Below are 21,357 nucleotides of genomic sequence, written 5' to 3' on the forward strand. Positions count from 1 at the left end.
ATATATATATATATATATGTGTGTGTGTCCCCTTCATACTTAACATATACGCACGCACGCTCCACACATGCGAAACACATACTCTATTTATTGTAACTTCTCTGTCCTTGACCTATAATTGTAAATTGTGTATATTTTTTGTATTCCATCATAGCTACCTACAACTATATACCAATATTGAATGTACATGAGAGAATACAATATATGTATTTATGAATTCGTTAATTTAGTGTAAATAATAGAAAATCCTGAGGTGTTATGTACATTTATTACTAATATGTAATTTAAATTTTAGGCATAGTATTTTATGCTTTAACAAAAGTTGTACACAAATAAAATAATTTTGAAATGCTGGCAAACTTTGGCCCGAACCTGTATGATAATTAATTTCAATACATAATTTCCTACATTACGTACATTAAATCATTTACCGGGTCATGTTTTCCTATGGCGTTCGTCCTTAGATATGTATCTATAAAAATGGTACACACATTTAGTGTTAAAGCTTATGTCATTTGTGAAACATGGCGTCCAACGAGAGTAGCAATTTTCAGAAAGTTTTGGAGTTTAAAATTTATAAATGCTCCAGTTTTTCTTCATCTTATGTGCCAGAGTAAGCGGTTCACTAACACCAGAACAATTTTCTTTTCAATACACTTCTCAATTACAAAGTAGAAAACAGTTGTTACATGATAATGGTTCTCTAACCTAAAATAATGGTTATGATGAATAACAAAATCTGCTATATGTGAAATTATGAAATAAACAATTGGAATAATTAAGCCGGACTTTTTGCTATGCATTAAAATAATATTTTTTTTTCTATTTTTAGAAATATCCTTGTAGATAAACCATCGGATCAGACGTCGCGGTGGTCTTCTGATATTGACACTTATCCACAGGTAAACATTGTTCAAAAATAACACAATGTATTATCATCAAGTTGATAAAATTCTTACAAAATTTATAGAGGTATTCAAATTATGAATCATTTTTTTTTTTAAATTTAAGTTAAAAGAATATTTTATATTTTATATTACTAAAAGTAATATACTACAATAAATATGTACAACAAGTATTCTAAATTTTCAGTTTCTTATATTAAAATTACGATTTTCCTCAATTGTAAAAACAATTACATTTGGTAAATATGAGAAAACACATGTATGTAACATAAAGAAGTTCAAGGTGTATGGTGGTTTAGAGCCAGAAAATATGATGGAACTTTTAGAAAAGTAAGTTTTAAGTTTGCAATATGAAGTGTAATATACATCTATATATTCATAAGTAATTATACTTTTTAGTGGATTAAAAAATGACTCAGTACCAGAAACTTTTGATTTAAAACATGTATTAGGAAATGAAGAAAATTATTTTCCTGTTAGATACATAAAGATTGTTCCATTACAATCCTGGGGACCTAGCTTTAATTTCTCTATTTGGCATATACGATTAACTGGCACTAATGATGCTAAAATTGTAAATCCTAGTATCGAATGGCTGAATGTGGTAAATATGTAATGATACATTGATATAAACAATATGAATGTTTCTTATGAAAATATGTATATGTTTTAAACATTATACATACATATACATATGTATTTATCAGAAAATATCTTCCCTAAAGAACAATTAATTTAATATTTCAGTATCGTCAGAAAGAAGTAATAAGACTGTGTATGAAACACTTCAGAAAACTCGAGCAACCCGAAATTGTTGAAACATTGCAAAGAGTTACCGGTGTTCCACTTGAAGATCCTCGATTGACTGGATTATATGACTTACTAGTAACAAAGGGTGATCATTTGCAGGCTGAATGCTTTATAAGTAATGCTGTAATGAGTGAGTATTTATTCTTCTGTTTTCACTTTTTTTTTTTATGATATTTTAACATAATCTTAGAATATTATATGATTTACAATACAGTGGGTCTTTTAAATGACTATATCAATGCTCAGACTTATAGAGCAGTTTGGACTAAGTTATCATTCAATGATGGTAAGCCAGGAATGAGAGGAGGTCACCAAATGGTGCTCGATTCAGCTGCAGAAGTTCTTTATCTTTTTGGGGGGTGGGATGGAAATCAAGATCTTTCAGATTTATGGGTATATAATATTGCTTCTAACAAGTGGACCATTATATGCAAAGATACAGAAGCTGTGGTAAGTTATCAAAGAAAAATATGTATTATTTTGTAGAAAATTTAAATGTTAAATTATAGGGTGGTCCAAGTGCAAGATCTTGTCATAAGATGTGCCTTGATCCAGAACGCAGGCAACTGTTTACTTTTGGTAAATACTTGGACGCAGAATACAGAACGCCGGAAAATTTAAAGAGTGATTTTTTTGTATATGATATTGAATCAAATAAGTGGACACAAATATCAGAAAATACAGGGGCCGTAGGAGGGCCTCAATTAATTTTTGATCATCAAATGTCTATGGACGTTGAGAAACGAACAATTTACATATTTGGTGGTCGTGTTCTTGTTTCTCCAACAAAGTATGTAGAACAACATAATAACTGTATTAATTGGAATATTAACACGTTTATCTAATCTACAGTTCCGAAGAACATGGTATGGTATCAAGTTCAACTGAGCAAATTTTCTCTGGTCTGTATTCTTATCATGTACCAACTGGTACTTGGAATAGACTTGCCTGTGACATTGCGCGTCCATGTCCTACTAATGCACCAATTATTCGATCCAGAGCTGGACATGCTATGTTGTTTCATCCTGTATGTAGCCATAGAAGCCATAGAATTGTATGTCATAGATTTAATATAATTTAAAAATTACATCATTTTACAGGGATTACGAAAGTTATACATTTTCGCTGGTCAGAGAGGTAAAGAGGATCTTTGCGATTTTTTCACATATGAGGTCGATACAAATCATATTGAACACATCTTTAATGATTTTGGTTCTAAAGATTCGAATCACGTTCCGGTAGCTGGTTTTACGCAAAGAGCCACAATCGACCCTGAACTGGGAGAGATATATGTTTTATCGGTTTGTATTAGAATTTTTGCTTTTAATTATGTCTATGATTACTATTATTATCATTATTGTTTCAATTTTTCTTAATTACTGTTCATTCAGGGTTTAAGTAAAGACAAAGGTAAAAGATACGATAGTGTTCAAAATTCCTTTTGGGTGTACAGTATTAAAAATAATAAATGGTTTTGCATTTATCGAAATCATAATGTTGGAGAGAAATATTGGAGTAAAATGCAAGATTATGAACCATGTCCACGATATGCGCATCAATTGGTTTATGATCACGTAAAAAAGGTTTGCTGCATACTATTTGTAATAAATTTTTTTTATTTGTGCAGCATTCAATAATAACGTTGTATAATGTGTAATTAGGTTCACTTTTTATTTGGAGGAAACTCTGGTAGATCCTGTCTTCCAAACTTACGACTCGATGATTTCTGGCAATTAAAATTATGCAGACCGTCTCACGAACAAATTCTTAAAAGATGCAAACTACTTATTAGAAAGCACAAATTCAAAGAGCTAGCACTGAACAATAGCGTCGAAGCACTTGAGTATTTACAGACCAAAGTATCGGAAATTATCGATCATAATGATGTGGAACAAACGAAAGAGGTAGTAGCATTTTTTTAATCAGTAACGGATGAATACTGAATACTACTTGCCAATGTTGCCTTTTCAAATGTATACATTTCTTCGTTACAGTTTCAATTGTTAACATCCCTTCTATTCAGAGAACAAAACTCCTTGTTAGGAGAAGCCACAAATTCAAATAGTTCAGACGCCGTATTAGGAAATTTAGTTAACATGGATACTTCGTCGTTCTGTTGTTCGACCACACGCGATATCCATACTTTGAGAACTGAGTTATACGATAAATTGACAGAATTTTTTCCCGAGTCATCGACACAGCCCCGTGCTAATTTAATTGATCTTTTACCATTGTGATCAAACAATAATTAAAATTTAACTAAGGATACTCCAAAACGTAAAGCAAAGAGATTCCTTTCGTTTTCTTATAAAGACATTTACTATGATATTGAAACAATTTTATCTTTAAATGGGAAATATTATTTTTATAGAGTAATTCTTTGTATCATTTTAAAAGGGTAAAAATTTATCTCGATCTCCCCTTCAAATTAGATACATTCATATAACTTGACCTTTTTTTTTGCATAAAGGATAACTTAAAAGAATATATAAAAGCATATACTTTGTGGTGATACATTTAAATGAGCAGTTATTAAGACAAAGGTTTGCGCTGTCCACTTTATTTTTCTCTTTATTTTATTTTATTTTTTTTTTTCCTTTTTTGAGTTTTTGTTTGCATTGGACTGTTCTAGCTGCTTTCATTGTATCTAATTTTGTTAAATTTATTTATAAATTTTATTCTATAAAATGCGGGTAATAAGTATTATAATTGCTCGTCTTAATTCTGTTACGTTGTTTAAGCCGGTTTTCACTATTAACGAACCGGAGTTACCGACTCGATGTATATTAACATTTGTCTATATAAATAATTATCATTCTCAAAGCAGTTAAAAAGTAACTATTTTTAAAAGTTCTTTTTTTATCCGATATGTATATATCGAAGGGATGCTTTACAAACTTTCACGGAACGAAAACTCGTTGAATGTTGTAACGTTGATGAGAAATTGCGACATAAGTGCAACATATAGGCGATGCATTAGAAAATGTATATTCTTCTATTTTTATGGCTTCACTTTGTTCGCTGTTTGAAATATTTTATACAAATATTGTTACTGAAACATCATCTGTACATCATGCGATATAGTTAGAATTAGCATTATCATTTATATTCATATATGAATTTACTATACACGTTTAATGATAAATGCTATGAAACTTAGTAAAAGATGAAATATTTCCCGCGATTATATACACATATGGCAATAACGTGAAATTATTTTGTATCTTCCTTAGTCGAAAACACACACACACACACACACGCGCGCGCGTATGTATGTAATGTATATATATATAATGTATATCCGGAATATGTTTTATCATAAGTTATGTTACTCCCGTATCACTGTTTAATTAATCAGTACCATGGAAAGAACAAACGCGGTAACATTTTTGCTTGTGGTAGAATTGGTATAAGAAGCACGTTTTTAAGTACTTGTATTTTCACCATCTTGTATATATTCTATGACTATAGGAATATAATAGCTAAATCCACCATTATTGTTAATCCTTTTGTACCATAAGCGTTACTCGATGATATGCTCGAAACATCTTGTACATAGCATTGCTTTATTGATATACTTGTCTAAGCAGTAATTTATAGCATTATAAGGTACGAACGACGAGAATGTGATTATTAGCGAATCTTGTCGACTATATGAGATGTATGAGAAGATAACTCAAAAGCGTATCTTTGTAGATAACTTTGTGCGCTAAAGAACGAAACGATTGTACAATTTGGTTATAGGATAAGAAGTAGCGAACTTATGCGAGGAACGTTAGAATAACAAAACGAAGAAAAATGATGCGAAACTTTTGTAAACGCGTGTAATTCTCTCAGAGATGTTTCATCGTTATAATCCTTCTCTGCGATTTTCAAAGAACAGAAGACCTGTTATAATTATTGGTTTAGTTAAGCACGACTGTGGTGCAGCATAAAAGTATCTTCGATGTTTCTCGAGTCATGATTGAAATCAACTTTATACACGGCAGAGAAAGTTACAAGTCAAATGTTACTTCCACAATGTTACACATATATACACACATACACTCATATACATACATATAACCAAACAAATACATACATACATACATACATACATACATACATATGTATGTATGTATGTATGTATGTTTGTTTGGTATATATATGCGTGCGTGCGTGTGTGCGTGTGTGCGTGTGTGTGTGTGAAGATACTAAACATCAGATTTGTCTCAGGATTTTATCCTATCATTTTATTATGAAATTCGACAAGAACGTTGAATAGAATTCTAAAGCCGTGATATTCGAAGTTCTAGTCAACTAATATACGATTACGAAAAACAATCACCATTCGATATTCACCGGTGAACCGATAAACGTGTGATTTATAAGAATTAAGAATCATAATTGTCATATAAGTTGTAAAGTTTTATAGTTCGATCTTGTTTGTATAATCCATTTGTTTCTACCGAAGATTCGACGTTCCCTTTACGCGATAGAAAAATAAGTGCCTCGGAACTGGACGATCAAACTGTGCCAATACGCGCCACACAAATAAAAATCAGTCAAATCATTCACATGTCTCTCTATTACGAATCTATGAACTGAGCATTAAACAAGAACGCATTCGAGAATTCCCTTTTATTTATTTACATCTTAAAAAATACCTAGCTTTGGTCATGTATTTATTATTTTCTCTTTGCATAGTTTGATCGTCTAATTTCATATTCACAAGGCACCCGGTATAAGCGCGTCTTTGATTGTTTCTTCAATCATCTGTTTCCTTTTTCTTTTCCATATATTTAAATATAATCGTTTCATTGCCAATGATCACATGCATTTATTTGAAATCGTTATAATCGTTTGTTAAACCGTACTAATTGTAAGATGAGAACGAACTCGTGTCACATATGTGTACATATGGAATAAAGAAGGTGAACTTTTTGCAAGAATTATTTGAACGTAATAATTTGATTCGCTAGATAATTTACAGTTCTTGATAGATGACTACCGATAAAATTAAAAAGATAAATGACTGTGACTAACGACGATTTTCAATTCAACGATTCGATAACCTGCCCACGTGGACGAGCAAACAGGAAAAAAGTTAAACAACAATCAAAGGGAAGGAAAATAATTCGCTATGTCGGACGCGAAGGAGGACGAAAGCGTAGTGTGTGAAGTGACTACGGCATTGAATTTCGATTATCGCTCAATGATCGATCATTTCGCCAAGAATGCACTTGAGCTTCGAAAGGTAATATTAATTTGTTTGTCTGTAGTAAATCGTTATTTTTTCGAACGTAATCGAAAAGAAAGGATTCGATTTGTATTTGAAAGGTTAATAATATCGAAGATGCGCAAAGTGTATTAAAATTAGTGATCACGAAGTCAAAGGTTCGTCATGAAGAACAAGCAAGTGGTTGTGAACCTATTAAGGAATGTCAACTGGAGCGCCCCCAAAGATTTTACTTCACAAAGATGAAAGAATTTGCTGGTAAATTGCCCGCGAATAATCTGTTATCTGTACGTGATTTTAAAATGCATTATATCGCTTACAAATAAATGCGAAGTGTTATTATACAATCCAATGTTAAACATCGCCTAGGAATGGGAAGAGAATATACGAAATTTAATATCTCCTACCTTGCGATGCAAGTACGCGAACAGTTTCGAGGATCAATTGTTCGAAACAAAAACTCGTTATTACGAGGTGATGCACGATTTAGCCGTAAAGAGAGTGATAGCCATAGAGTGTCAAGATACATGTAATATGGGTTTAGAACAAATTCTTTCATACAAGTTTGCTGGACGAACACATTTGTATCCAAAGTATTTGAAAAATCGATGCATAATTAGAAGAAAGCATTACTTACCTCACAAATTGATGAAAAACATAGTGGCAAGAGCCCACTTTTTAATCCCAGAGTGGATTTGCGATTTTAAACGTTACCGATTGGAATTGGATTATCTTGATTTCAACAGGTGATTTTTTTTTTTTCTTTTACCCACAGCTGGAACTTATTCGAAAAATTACCGCGCGTTCTAAAACACGAACACCGTCCCGAACAATACTGTCGTGTACACGTATCGGTCTCAGCCATTCCAAACTTTTGCTTCGTTACAAGAATTTCGTTCTAATTGAATTGTTTCTATCGTTCCACATACATTAGTGCGAGTTGAAGAAAAAACACACACGCGGAGTTAACCGATCAATATTGACGTTCTTTTACCACGAATGTTTTATAGGTTTCTAGATTTGGTGGAAAGTGATATGAAAAAAGGCGCGCTAACGATCAGTAGCACCTACTACAGTGACATCGTGCGACTGATCTCTCAACCACGTTACCTTTATGATATACCCCCGCCATCCTTATCAGACTTTCTTAACTGTGCTAATAATTTACTTGCACTTCAAGTGATCACGCGCATGATAAACACCATTGAGTATTTACTTCAGATTCTAAAAGACGAGGAAACTGTGCCTTTATTTAAGGTACTAGAATTATGCTAAAAAATATAAAATTGAATATTTCGAATTTTTGTCAATTAATTAATCGATCGATAGATCGCTTAAAGACAACAATTGGTGATAACTTCAAGAAGTGCGATTTAAATTCATTACTCAAATGATCGAATAAAACGCATACTCAATGATATTTTTGTTCTATAGCTACATTTAAAATGTGAGAAGAACGAGATATTTTTTAGTCCAACGATGCGTGAAATTTATAACGCGTTTCATAATATAGTTGATCAGATTAGTCGTGTCGGTCAACAATTACCACCATTAGATTCTTGGGTTGGTGTAAAGATTCAACGAGAATATATTAAAGTTATATTGCCAGAATGGTATTTAGAGGAAACGCATCGACGTCTTGCTGAAATCCTGCAGAACACTTTTCAACCTTTCAATAACTACGTCGAAAAACTGTATAATAAGTTTAAAGTTGTTTTCGATCCAGAGACATATAGAAATATCGCTACCTATGTTACTACGGGACACTCTTTTCAAGAATCTGTGTTTAAGGTTGAAGATTTCAATCAATTTATCCGAGAAATAAATGGCATGGTAAATTATAACACATACTCTTCGATATTTATTCTTTTCGCAAAAGAGTAATTAACAGGAGTTTTAATCCAGCCGGATCACGAATATTTTTCAATTGGTGTAATTCATCAAGTTGCAGCAAAGACGGGACTTCTTTATTACACAGAAGAAGTGCGCAAATTGATTATCGAACAGTTAGTAAAAACTCATCGTAATTATAACCTTAAAATTTGTGATGCATTCGAAGCGATAAAAGAACGCGCTATAAATGTCCCTAATACCACGAAAGAATTACTCGAATTAGGTAATTCTTTTAATAGCGAATTATATCGATGGTATTATATGAGAAGTCAAATACAATTATTTCATTTCAGGTGAATATATGTTAATGGCTGCGTCAACGTTAATGAGATCATTAGAGGAAAAAATTACTTTATCATTACGAATGATGGCGTCATTAATCGGAATGACAACATTAACCAAAGATCACATAGAATTGAATAATATCACAATCCATTGGTTGAAGCGAATAAGGCCAATATTTGAACAGAATAGCGCCGTGTATGAGCAAATTAAATTTGAATTAGAAGAGAAACTTCAAAGAAAAATCGAAAATCTAAACACGGATGTCGAAAACATGTTTCCTAGGTGAAGCATTACGATAGGTGAATTAACATAATCTTGAATTGTAATGAACACTATGCATTGTCATCTTGTTATTATCAGATTGAAAATTATGAACGACATGGATGATGCAAATCGCATACGAGAATACATAGAATATATGCGAAAATTTGCACGTGACTTGGATCGTATGGATGAGAGAGTAACTTGGATCAACGACGAGGAGAAACTTTTCAAATATCCGCTCTCTCAATACCCACGCATCAATGAATTGAAAGAGAACATAATGCCATATTACGAATTAATTTATCGAGGTTATCAGTGGCAAAGGTATCGGGACGTTTGGTTAGATGGTCCATTTGAATACTTAGATTCGAATGATATTGAGAACAAGACAACCGATTATTTTGCAAACTTCAATAAAACGTGCAAGCAATACAGGACAAGAATAAAGATGGAGAATGCGATGAATTATCCTCATAGGTAATAGACCTATGTTATAATGTTAAATTTATCAAGTATTAAAACGTCAATGTTTTACGTCAGTTTTATAGGATCACCAGACGATCCAGATCTTTTTCAACAACCCACACCTTTGAAACTTTGTCATCAGCTTATTGAGGATACCAAGTGGTTCAAGGTAATTTTAAAAACACCTATTCGCAAAAGCAATTTCTTACTATTTCTTACTATTGCTTACTATTGTTATTTTTAACGCAGCAATATATACCGTTGCTGACGATTTTTCGAAATCCCGCGATGCGACAAGTACATTGGGATGAAATGTCTGTTATAGCTGGTTTCGATCTTACTCCCGATGCTGGAACAACATTTCGGAAAATTATAAATATGAATTTAATGGCCGAATTGGACAAGTAATACCTTTGTATTTCTCTTTTTGTTATAACACGGGTCCCTTTCCTCTCTAGCTTCTCTATTTCATAATCGAATGATTACATCAAATGATAATTAATATTGTATTAAGATATGAAACGATAAGCGTAAGTGCAAGGAAACAACTTGCTCTTGAAGAGTCATTAACAAAAATGATCAGTGAATGGGACAACATATTTTTTACCACTGTACTCTATAAAGATTCAGGAGTAAACATCTTGACCCATTTAGACGATATTCAAAGTCTCTTAGAGGAGCATATTATAAAAGTTCAAGCAATGCGGGGTTCCGCGTTTGTCAAGCTTATCGAAGAAGAGGTTAAAGAATTTTACTTTCTTCTATTTCGAATACAGTCAACAATCGAAGAATGGACCAAAGTACTGTAGAAGCTTTATCGTCTTTCTATGTTACGTTTATACATATGTTTTATGTTTCTATATTAGGTTCAAGTACAGTGGATGTATTTGTTACCCATCTTTTCGAGCAAAGACATCGTAGCACAATTACCCGATGAAGAAGTGCTATTCTTTCAAGTTGACAGAATATTTCGCAGTGCAATGAATGGTGTTGCAAAGGATCCTCGTGTACGGGAAACCGCTGGTTCTGTAAGTACTAGTGTCATTAGATGAGATGAAACACCAAAGTAACGTTTATTCACAGATTGGTCTGCTAGAAATCATGCGGGAAGCAAATGTATTAATGGAAAAGGTAAACGACGGTGTATTAAATTACCTCGAGAAGAAGAGACTTTTCTTCCCACGATTTTTCTTCTTGAGTAATGACGACATGTTAGAGATATTATCCGAAACAAAGGATCCTCTTCGAGTTCAGCCACATCTTAGAAAATGTTTTGAGGGAATAAATAAATTACGGTAAACTATATGTAGAGGGTACAACGATTAAGAATGCTATACGAGACAAGCTTTGATTCCGTAGTAAAACATAATTCTATAGTTTTAACGAAGAATTGGAAATATCTTCGATGTTTAGTGAAGATAACGAAGAAGTTAGATTGCAGGAAAAGATTTCAACTGCTGCAGCGAGAGGCTGCGTAGAACGATGGCTCATTCAAGTATGCGATCATAGGGTATTTATTTATAAATGTAACATCGTACAATATCGTGAAATTATAGGTCGAAGAACAAATGCTGAAGTCTGTAAGGCATGAAATCCTTATGAGCTATCTCGATTATGAAATTAATAGACGGGTTGTATGGGTACGTATATGGCCTGGCATGGTAGTTTTATGTGTTTCTCAAATTTATTGGAGCATGGACGTTCAGAACAGTCTTATGACCCATATCCCTTCTACGATGGAAGCACTTCATGTAAAACTCAAATCTCAAATTTTAGAGATGGTTCAATTGGTTAGAGGTACACGGCATAATATTCAAAAGCATTTGCTACTATTAAACAAATACTATATCTGCAGGACAATTGACAAAACAAAATCGAACTACGTTAAATGCTCTTATTACTTTGGATGTACATGCTATGGACGTAGTTGAGCTGTTAATTAATAAGAAAATCATAAGCGAAACCGATTTTGAATGGTTGGCACAATTGCGCTATTATTGGGAAGACGATGTGTTTGTTAGGATTATATATACCACCGTAGCTTATGCATACGAATATATTGGAAACTGTCCTCGTCTTGTTATCACTCCTTTGACAGACAGGTAAGAAGGAAGACATCGACAGGAAGATGGAAATTATGAAAGAAAGAATGTAATGATACTTTGCATATAGATGTTATCGTACCTTAATCGGCGCATATTCTTTACACTTGAACGGAGCTCCGGAAGGTCCAGCCGGTACTGGCAAAACGGAAACAACGAAAGATTTGAGCAGAGCTTTAGCCGTACAATGTGTAGTTTTCAATTGTTCCGAAGGTCTTGACTACAAAAACATGGGAAAGTTCTTTAAAGGTCTTGCTGCGTGCGGTGCATGGTCTTGCTTTGACGAATTCAACAGGATCGAACTGGAAGTATTGTCCGTAGTTGCACAACAAATGCTTTGTATCACTCAAGCCGTACGTGCCAAGTTGGAAACTTTTATTTTCGAAGGAACCGAATTAAAATTAAATCCTGCCGTTTACGTTTGCATCACAATGAACCCAGGTTACGCAGGTCGTACAGAGCTACCAGACAATTTAAAAGTTCTTTTTAGAACGGTAGCAATGATGGTACCAGATTACGCTATGATCGCTGAAATATTTCTTTATTCTTCTGGATTCAGTAGCGCTCGAGAGCTGTCTACGAAAATTGTAACTACATACAAGCTATGCTCCGAACAATTATCCACGCAATCTCATTACGACTATGGAATGCGAGCTGTAAAAGCTGTTTTAACAGCAGCACAAAATATTAAATTACAATTTCCAGATGAAGATGAGTCTGTGCTGTTACTTAGGTCTGTGATTGATGTGAATTTACCAAAGTTTTTAGCACACGATGTTCCACTTTTTCAAGGTATCGTCTCTGATCTGTTCCCTGGTTTGGAACTTCCATCCCCAAGTTACGATGTTATTCTGAAAGCAATTCACGAGGTTACCGATAAGCATAATTTGCAACCAGTAGATGGTTTCCTTTTAAAGATCATACAAACATTCGAAATGATGATAGTTCGTCACGGATTTATGTTGGTAGGTGAACCATTCGGTGGAAAAACTTCGGTTCTCCACACCTTGGCCGATGCTCTAACCATAATGCACAATCGAGGTGATGGGGATGGAGCGATAACAAAGTATTATACGATTAATCCAAAGTCTATAACGTTAGAACAACTATACGGATATTTCGATCCGGTTTCTTCCGAATGGACCGACGGTGTGTGCGCAGTTGCGTTTCGTATGTATTCTATGGAAGAATCGGCCGACAGGAAATGGATCATTTTCGACGGACCAGTGGATGCCTTGTGGATCGAAAACCTCAATACTGTCCTCGACGACAATAAAAAACTCTGCTTAACATCCGGCGAAGTAATTCAAATGTCCAACGTTATGTCAATGATTTTTGAAGTAATGGATCTTGCTCACGCATCACCTGCCACAGTATCTCGATGTGGAATGATATATGTGGAACCACGTGTTCTGGGTTGGAAACCATTCGTCCAATCTTGGATGAACAAATTGAATCCTATGTGGAAAGAAAGTTACGAGGAAAATATGAAGGAACTGTTCTATTGGTTGATCGATCCATGTTTGGAATTTATTCGAAAAACCTGTCGCACAACCATCAATGCTGGCCAAATACATCAGGTTGTGTCAACGATGAATATTTTCGAAATGTTTATGGAAGACGCGGTGGAACAGAATCCAAAAACGTATGATCAATTCATTATACCTTGGCTGCAGGCAACTATGTTGGTATCGGTAGTTTGGGGAGCTGCCGGTACGCTAGATTACGTATCCCGCGTAAAATTCAACGCGTTTTACTTAAGTTTTTGGAAGAACGAGCAAACGGAACATCCGCTTCCTGAATTTCTTAGCGAAGCCCTGATCTCTCTTCCAACGGACGACTTAATTCACGATTGCTTTTACACATACAGAGGAAGAGGTGCGTGGAGACGATTCTCTGACGTGGCAAGACAAGAAGAGTATTCGGATACCGGAAGCATCGTTCAAATGATGATTCCTACCGTTGATACAGTGAAATATCAAAGTCTATTTTTGAAACACATCGAGCATCGCAAACGATTTCTATTGTACGGAGAAACGGGTACCGGAAAAAGTTTCTATATCAAGGACTTGATCATGAACAAGTTAAAGGAAGAGGAATATTTACCAAATTTTATTACGTTTACTCCGAACATCACGGCTGCACAGACACAAGAGTTAATTGTACTAAAATTATATAAAAAACGCAGAAATCAATTTGGTCCTTTACCAGGCACACATTGCATCGTATTTATCGATGATGTTAACATGCCTGCAAAAGAAACGTACGGTTCCCAACCACCGATCGAGCTGCTTCGACAGTTCTTCGATCACAAAATTTGGTTCGATCTGAAAAAACCAGAAAAGATTTATATATACGATACAATGTTTGTTTGCGCTATGGCTCCACCGGGCGGTAGTAGGCAGGAATTGTACCAAAGATTCCTGAGACATTTTAATCTGTTCAGTATCAGTAACTTTTCCGAGGACACTATCATCAGAATTTTTACAAACATCGCATTCATAGGTTTGCAACGGAATGGTTTCACTACTGCAGCTATGCCAACTATCATCGAAATTGTGAACGCAACTATGAATATCTTTCAGAATGCCCAAAAAGAGCTGAGACCGACACCAATGAAATCCCATTATCTTTTTAATTTGCGTGACTTTTCTCGCGTGGTAACCGGTTGCACGATGATCAAAGAAGAATCCGTGGAATCGAAGTCAGATTTCACGAAACTATGGGTTCACGAAACATTAAGAGTCTTCGGTGATCGTCTAATCGATGAAAACGACCGACATTGGTTGTTTATAAAGATTAAGGAAGTGGTTGGAAGCAATCTCAAGGAATCGTTTGAAACGGTGTTTGATTATCTGCCAAAGTTTGACGATCAGTTAACAAAGGATAGCTTACGAAGTCTCATATTTGGTACTTTTATGGACATAGATACGATTCCAGCCGATCGTCGATACGAAGAAGTAAAATCTATGGAAGAATATTTAGAAGTAGCGACTTCCTGCCTCGAAGAGTACAATCTAACTCATAGATACAAAATGGATATTGTACTATTCCGTTATGCTCTGGAACATCTTGCAAAAATTTGTCGCATATTGGCTATTCCTTGTGGCAGCTTACTGATGGTAGGTGTAGGTGGATCCGGTAGGCAATCGTTAACAAGATTAGCATCCAATATGGCCGGTCATGGTCTCTTTCAACCAGAGATAGGCAGCGCATATGGTATACAAGAATGGCAGGATGATATAAAGAAGGTTCGTTTCATAAGCAAAAAAGATCGATCGCGATAATACTTACGAGTAAATACAAATGATATTTGGAATGTTTAGGTGCTCATGAATTCCGGCGGTTTAGGCAAAGATTTTGTATTCTTGCTCACCGAAGGACAAATTAAAAGCGAAATTTTCCTGAACGACATCGACAGTTTGTTGAATTCAGGCGAGGTGCCGAATCTGTTCACCATCGAGGAAAGACAAGAAATCATCGAGATGACCCGACTAGCCGCTCAGGGCGGTAATCGAAATTTAGACATATCGGTTTTGTCCATACTCGCTTATTTCGTGAATCGTTGCAAAGAGAAGTTACACATAATGCTATGCTTCAGCCCCATCGGGGACACCTTCAGAATCAGACTTCGACTTTATCCGAGTCTCGTGAATTGTTGTACAATCGATTGGTTCGAAGTATGGCCAGAGGATGCTCTTGAACAGGTAGCTCTACGCAGCACTACCGATATAGATATCGACGAGCAGGTGAAAATCAACGCGGTGGTTGCGTGTAAATTTTTTCACATTTGTGCCAAAGATATTAGCACTGAATTTTACAATGTCACGGGTAGACAAACTTACATCACAACAGCCGGCTTTTTAGATCTTATACGAACTTACGCGGAACTGATGAGGGAAAAACAGGAAGAACTTACTTTCGCGAGGTATGTAACCAGGGTAACAAATATAATGGGAAAAACAATTATAGTCTTCTTGCACCACAGAGATCGGTATGTCAGCGGATTAGATAAACTAGAATACGCGGCCCAACTAATTAGTCAAATGAGAGTAACACTTTCGGAATTACGGCCTCAACTTGAGGCGTCTGCCAAGGAGACATCGGAGACGATGAAGAAAATCGAAACCGAGAATATCAGCGTTGAGAAAGCAAGAATTATGGTAAAGAAAGACGAGAACATGGCTAACGTACAAGCCAAAGTTGCAATGAATCTGAAAGTGGAATGCGAGGCGGATTTAGCAGAGGCTTTGCCAGCCCTGGAAGATGCTTTAGGTATATTTACTTTTACGCTTTCTATAAGTTTCATTTAAACGTTTGCTAATTCGTTATTCCTTTACAATCATAGCCGCTCTAAATACTTTAAAGCCAGCTGACATAGCAGTTGTAAGAACAATGAGGAGTCCTCCAGCTGGAGTAAAGCTCGTGATGGCCGCAGTATGCGTAATGTTAGGTATACCCCCTGCTAAAGTCGAAGATCCAGTTACCGGTAAAAAAGTAAACGATTATTGGACCCCAAGTAAACGTTTATTAGGCGATATGAGATTTTTGGAAACCTTACGGCAATACGATAAAGACAACATTCCTCCGAATATTATGCAGGCATCGTCAATGATTATATTTTGTACTTTATAATAACATCGTATCAATTTGATACACATTTTGAATATAAAAATTACTCGATAAATATAGGAAATTAAAATAACCTACATGACGGATAAGAACTTCGAGCCAAAGATTGTAGCTAGAGCATCATCAGCAGCGGAAGGCCTTTGTAAATGGGTGAGAGCGATGGTTTTATACGACGCGGTTGTGAAAATAGTTGCACCGAAAAAAGCGAAACTAGAAGCTGCGCAACGAGACTATGAAAATACCATTAAGTTTTTGAACGAAAGACGTGAAATGCTGACTGCGTTGACCGAAAAGTTGAGGACACTCAACGAAAATTTACAAGTAACCCTCGCTAAGAAAATTCAGTTGGAAAACGAGGTAACGAAAACATAAGCACTTGAATGAACGGTTATACGAATTGCGTACCATACCTGATGCTAGTTAAAAATTCATAGGTGACAAATTGCAGAAACAAGTTAATTCGAGCTGAAAAATTAATTAGTGGTCTGGGTGGAGAGAAAGATCGTTGGATGACCGCAGCAGCGAACTTGCAAAGTTCTTATGACACTCTGCCGGGTGATATTTTAATTTCCTGCGGTATGATAGCGTATCTAGGTCCGTTTACGTCTAATTATCGTATCGAAAGCTTAGGAAAATGGATAGTCTACGTTAAGAACTTAAAAATCCCGTGTACGGAAAATTTCGACTTTATTGAGATACTCGGAACCGAGATAAAGATTAACTCGTGGAATATATTTGGGTTACCTCGGGACTCGTTTTCCACTGAAAATGCCATAATCATGGACAACTCGAAGAGATGGAGTTTGTTTATCGACCCTCAAAGTCAAGCAAATAAATGGATTCGCAACATGGAGAAACAAAACGAACTCGAAATCGTAAAATTAACAGATACATCTTACATGAACATCATAGAACAAGCTATAGAATATGGTAATGTATTATCCTCATGATTTATAAACTTTTGTACGGCCCACTTTGGAAAATATTCTCGACTAATTTTCAAACAATCTCGATAGACTTTGATATGTATATTTCTTATAGGAAAACCGGTACTTATCGAAAACGTTCTTGAAGAACTGACACCACCTCTTGATCCGATATTATCAAAGGCAATATATAAAATGGGCGTCTTGTGGTATATCACACTTGGCGAGAAAACGATCGAATACAGTTTGCGGTTCAAATTGTATATTACTACCAAATTACGTAACCCGCATTATCTACCCGAGACTTTCAATAAAGTAACTGTGATCAATTTCGCATTAACGATTGGTGCTTTAGAAGATCAATTATTAGGTATAGTAGTTGCAAAAGAGAGGCCCGATTTACAGGAGAAGCGAGAATATTTGATCGTCCAAAGTGCCGCAAACAGGCAAGCTTTACAGCAAGTAGAAGATAATATTTTGAAAACTTTATCGGCATCTGGAGCTAGTATTTTGGAAGACGAAGAAGCCATAGAGATATTAGATTCATCCAAGATTCTTTCCATCGATATATTAAAGAAACAAGCTGCCGCGAAGAAAACGGAGTTACAAATCGAAGGATTTCGACAAAATTACAAACCTATCGCCCGACATAGTTCCGCTCTCTACTATACGATCACTGATCTACCTAATATCGATCCTATGTATCAATATTCTTTGGTGTGGTTTATCAGCTTGTATATTAGTTCCATTGACACCGCAAACAAGAGTAAAATTCTCGAAAGAAGACTCGCGTTTCTACGAGAAACTTTTACTTATAACTTATACCAAAATGTCTGTAGATCTTTATTTGAGAAGGACAAAGTAAATTTTTATTTGAATAATTATGCTACAATTTTCGATACTGGTATTTTGGATGATATTTAATTGTTTTATTTGATCAGATATTGTATTCGTTTATCTTATATACGACGATCTTGATATCGGAAAACGCAATCACAAAAGAAGAAATGACGTTCTTTCTGTCCGGCGGCATCGCATTGGCAGCGATATCAAGCAACCCAGCATCCAAATGGCTTCCAGATAAATCATGGGGTGAAATTTGCAGAATTCACGTATTACCTGCCTTTGTCAATTTTCAATCAAGTTTCGTGAGTAATTTAAATCCATGGAAAGAATATTATGATTTATTGAATCCGGAAAATTCACCGATACCAGACCCATGGCAGAAGAGTTTAACACCTTTTCAGAAATTGATCGTTACGAGAATGATCAGAGCTGACAAAGTGATGATCATGGTAAATTCGACAGATTTCATTCAGTTTTGTTCTCATTCTTTCTCCTATGCTCATCTTGACATGAAAGTACTAAAGTACTTACGTTTCAGATACAACGATTCGTCGAAGTTGGAATGGGTTTGAAATTTGTGTTACCGCCACCCTTTGACATTTCTAAATCATTCTCCGAATCAAGTTCTCTGATACCGTTGATCTTCATTTTATCTCCAGGTTCTGATCCAATGGAAGCACTGTCTTTGTTCGCGGAAAGTATGAATTTCCTCGAAAGATTTCATTCGATTTCCCTCGGCCAAGGCCAAGGACCCATTGCTCAAAAATTGATCGAACAAGCACAAAGCAACGGCGAGTGGGTGTGCCTACAAAATTGTCACTTAGCCGCTTCGTGGATGCCTATGTTAGAGGATATTTGCGAACATTTTGATCCTTCGAATACGCATGCTAACTTTCGTTTGTGGCTTACTAGTTACCCTGCCGAACATTTTCCGATTACAATCCTGCAAAATGGTGTTAAAATGACTAACGAACCTCCGTCCGGATTACAAAACAATATTATGAGGTGAGTTTGCCATTTGCCTAAACACCGAACATTCGTAATATGAAAGATTGAAAAAAAATTCCTTTCTTAAAAATGAACAAAAGTATATTCGCCCGTTAGATCCTACAAATCTGAAGCAACCAGAAGTATGGATTTTTTTGATAATGAACCTGCTAAAAGAAGAACATATTCGAAGTTGCTTTATGCTTTATGCTTTTTTCATGCTGTGGTACAGGAAAGACGAAATTATGGCGCTCAGGGTTGGAACATAAAATACGGTCTGTCAAATAACTTCTTACTTTTCTTTATTTTCTTTCTGTTCTTTCTTCTGTGTACAATACTACAAGAAATGAAAAATGGATAAAAAATGTGTACGCTATACATGTACAAATATATTCTATAAATATACATTGGTAAATGTGTAAATATAGGTTTCAATGAATCGGACCTCCAAATATCCGCTCAACAACTTCAGTTATACATAAATGATTACGAATATGTCCCTTTCAAGGCTATCGTATATCTAACGGGTGAATGTAATTACGGTGGCCGAGTCACAGATGACAGAGATCGAAGATGCTTGAATACGATATTACAAGATTTTTATAATCAGAATGTAATCACAGATCCGACTTATAGCTTTGCAGATGTCGGTCCCGAATACACATTACCAAAAAGGTATTTCTATATCTTTAGCTCACTTTTATCTTCGTAGAAAAATATTATTCACTTTTATTGTGTTGTATTATGTGCATACGTGTGTAGACACGAATATGAAGATTACATTAAACAAATTCAAGGAATTCCCTTAAATCCGTCACCAGAGGTAGTTGGATTGCATATGAATGCAGGAATTACGCGAGATCTTGAGCTGGCAAATAATTTCTTTCAATCTATGATGTTAATTCAAGGAACGGTTACAGTAGGTGACACTACTAAACAAGACGAAATGCTGTTGAACATGAAAAACGATATTTATGATAGATTACCTGAATTGTTTGATATTGAGGAGGCGCAGCAATATTATCCTATTGTTTACATGGAATCCATGAATACTGTTTTAATACAAGAATTACAAAGGTACAACATCCTTTTGTATGAGATTCGAGAATCTCTTAATATGCTGGAAAAAGCAATAAAAGGATTGATAGTGTTGACCCCTGCTTTAGAGGTATTACGAAACTTAATAACATGTTATATTGATAAAATATATATATTTAGCGGTATATAGAAAATTCCATGTATTTCTAGATTCTAGCTACTCATATATTAAGCGCAAAAATTCCACCATCTTGGGTGAAAGCATGCGCTTATCCAAGTTTGAAACCATTACCAAATTTTATTAACGATTTACTTGATCGGTTAAACTTTTTCCGAGAATGGTTAACAAAAAATAGACCGAAAACATTCTGGATAGCTGGATTCTCATTTATACATGCTTTCCTTACGGCGACAACGCAAAATTTTGCAAGGAAATATAGGATACCTATCGATAGAATCAGTTTTGATTTTGAGGTTTTTATTTTAAACATAGCTAGGATATAATTACATTTTTTATCACAAAAGAAAAAACGTTAAATATAATCACCATCCGCTAGGTGCTTCCTGCATATGAATTACATCAATCTCCAATTGATGGTGTTTACGTTCACGGAATGTTTCTGGCTGGCGCGAGATGGGATATGCGAAGCATGTTACTCGCTGAAAGTTATCCAAAAATCCTTTGGGAACCTATGCCAATAATATGGATGAAACCATGCGTAGTAGATACCATTCTAATAGGAAAACGATACGAATGTCCTGTTTATATAACTTCTGCACGTTACGGTATTCTTAAGACAACTGGACATTCGACTAATTACGTGCTATCGATCCTCTTGGATACCAATAACCCAGTCAATCATTGGATTAAAAGAGGACTCGCTCTGCTTTGTCAACTTGACAATTAAACAATCTCTAATATTATTTAATTTCTATCTCTAAACTTGTGCTTTTAAATTTTATTAATTATACATTATTAAAATATT

At 35.1% G+C, this 21,357-nt stretch overlaps 2 protein-coding genes across 2 annotated transcripts; both read left to right on the forward strand.

Moving 5' to 3' along the window:
• The first annotated feature begins 524 nt into the window (after window positions 1-524).
• On the forward strand, window positions 525-4,041 carry muskelin (muskelin 1). The gene is made up of 12 exons (XM_017906760.1): window positions 525-613; window positions 833-902; window positions 1,093-1,235; window positions 1,305-1,509; window positions 1,653-1,845; window positions 1,930-2,165; window positions 2,225-2,505; window positions 2,568-2,742; window positions 2,816-3,016; window positions 3,107-3,298; window positions 3,377-3,619; window positions 3,710-4,041. Exons 1-12 carry the CDS (start codon window positions 525-527, stop codon window positions 3,950-3,952), a joined length of 2,271 nt encoding a protein of 756 aa, XP_017762249.1. The 3' UTR covers window positions 3,953-4,041.
• Window positions 4,042-6,837: 2,796 nt separating this feature from the next.
• On the forward strand, window positions 6,838-21,279 carry Dhc62B (Dynein heavy chain at 62B). Its single transcript, XM_017906762.1, has 30 exons — window positions 6,838-6,951; window positions 7,035-7,220; window positions 7,303-7,526; window positions 7,944-8,190; window positions 8,368-8,766; window positions 8,839-9,049; window positions 9,120-9,393; window positions 9,472-9,852; window positions 9,916-10,009; window positions 10,090-10,244; window positions 10,355-10,640; window positions 10,707-10,868; window positions 10,924-11,135; window positions 11,218-11,335; window positions 11,397-11,646; window positions 11,690-11,942; window positions 12,013-15,193; window positions 15,269-15,870; window positions 15,931-16,217; window positions 16,291-16,544; window positions 16,635-16,931; window positions 17,009-17,504; window positions 17,616-18,361; window positions 18,442-18,795; window positions 18,885-19,351; window positions 19,451-19,608; window positions 19,762-20,008; window positions 20,096-20,501; window positions 20,582-20,845; window positions 20,929-21,279. Exons 1-30 carry the CDS (start codon window positions 6,838-6,840, stop codon window positions 21,277-21,279), a joined length of 11,676 nt encoding a protein of 3,891 aa, XP_017762251.1.
• The last annotated feature ends 78 nt before the right edge of the window (window positions 21,280-21,357 follow it).

This window comes from Eufriesea mexicana, unplaced genomic scaffold, assembly GCF_001483705.2.
Source record: "Eufriesea mexicana isolate 0111107269 unplaced genomic scaffold, ASM148370v2 scaffold6179, whole genome shotgun sequence".
NCBI lineage: Eukaryota > Metazoa > Arthropoda > Insecta > Hymenoptera > Apidae > Eufriesea > Eufriesea mexicana.

Bases quoted from the DNA above. Each gene is read 5' to 3' on its own strand.
- Dhc62B (XM_017906762.1), top strand. From the start codon at position 6,838: ATGTCGGACGCGAAGGAGGACGAAAGCGTAGTGTGTGAAGTGACTACG. The intron at 7,527-7,943 runs GTATTTGAAAAA...AATGTTTTATAG, and splicing joins CGAACACATTTGTATCCAAA to GTTTCTAGATTTGGTGGAAA. The intron at 9,050-9,119 runs GTAATTCTTTTA...ATTTCATTTCAG, and splicing joins GAAAGAATTACTCGAATTAG to GTGAATATATGTTAATGGCT.
- muskelin (XM_017906760.1), top strand. From the start codon at position 525: ATGGCGTCCAACGAGAGTAGCAATTTTCAGAAAGTTTTGGAGTTTAAA. The intron at 903-1,092 runs GTAAACATTGTT...CTAAATTTTCAG, and splicing joins ATATTGACACTTATCCACAG to TTTCTTATATTAAAATTACG. The intron at 2,743-2,815 runs GTATGTAGCCAT...ATCATTTTACAG, and splicing joins ATGCTATGTTGTTTCATCCT to GGATTACGAAAGTTATACAT.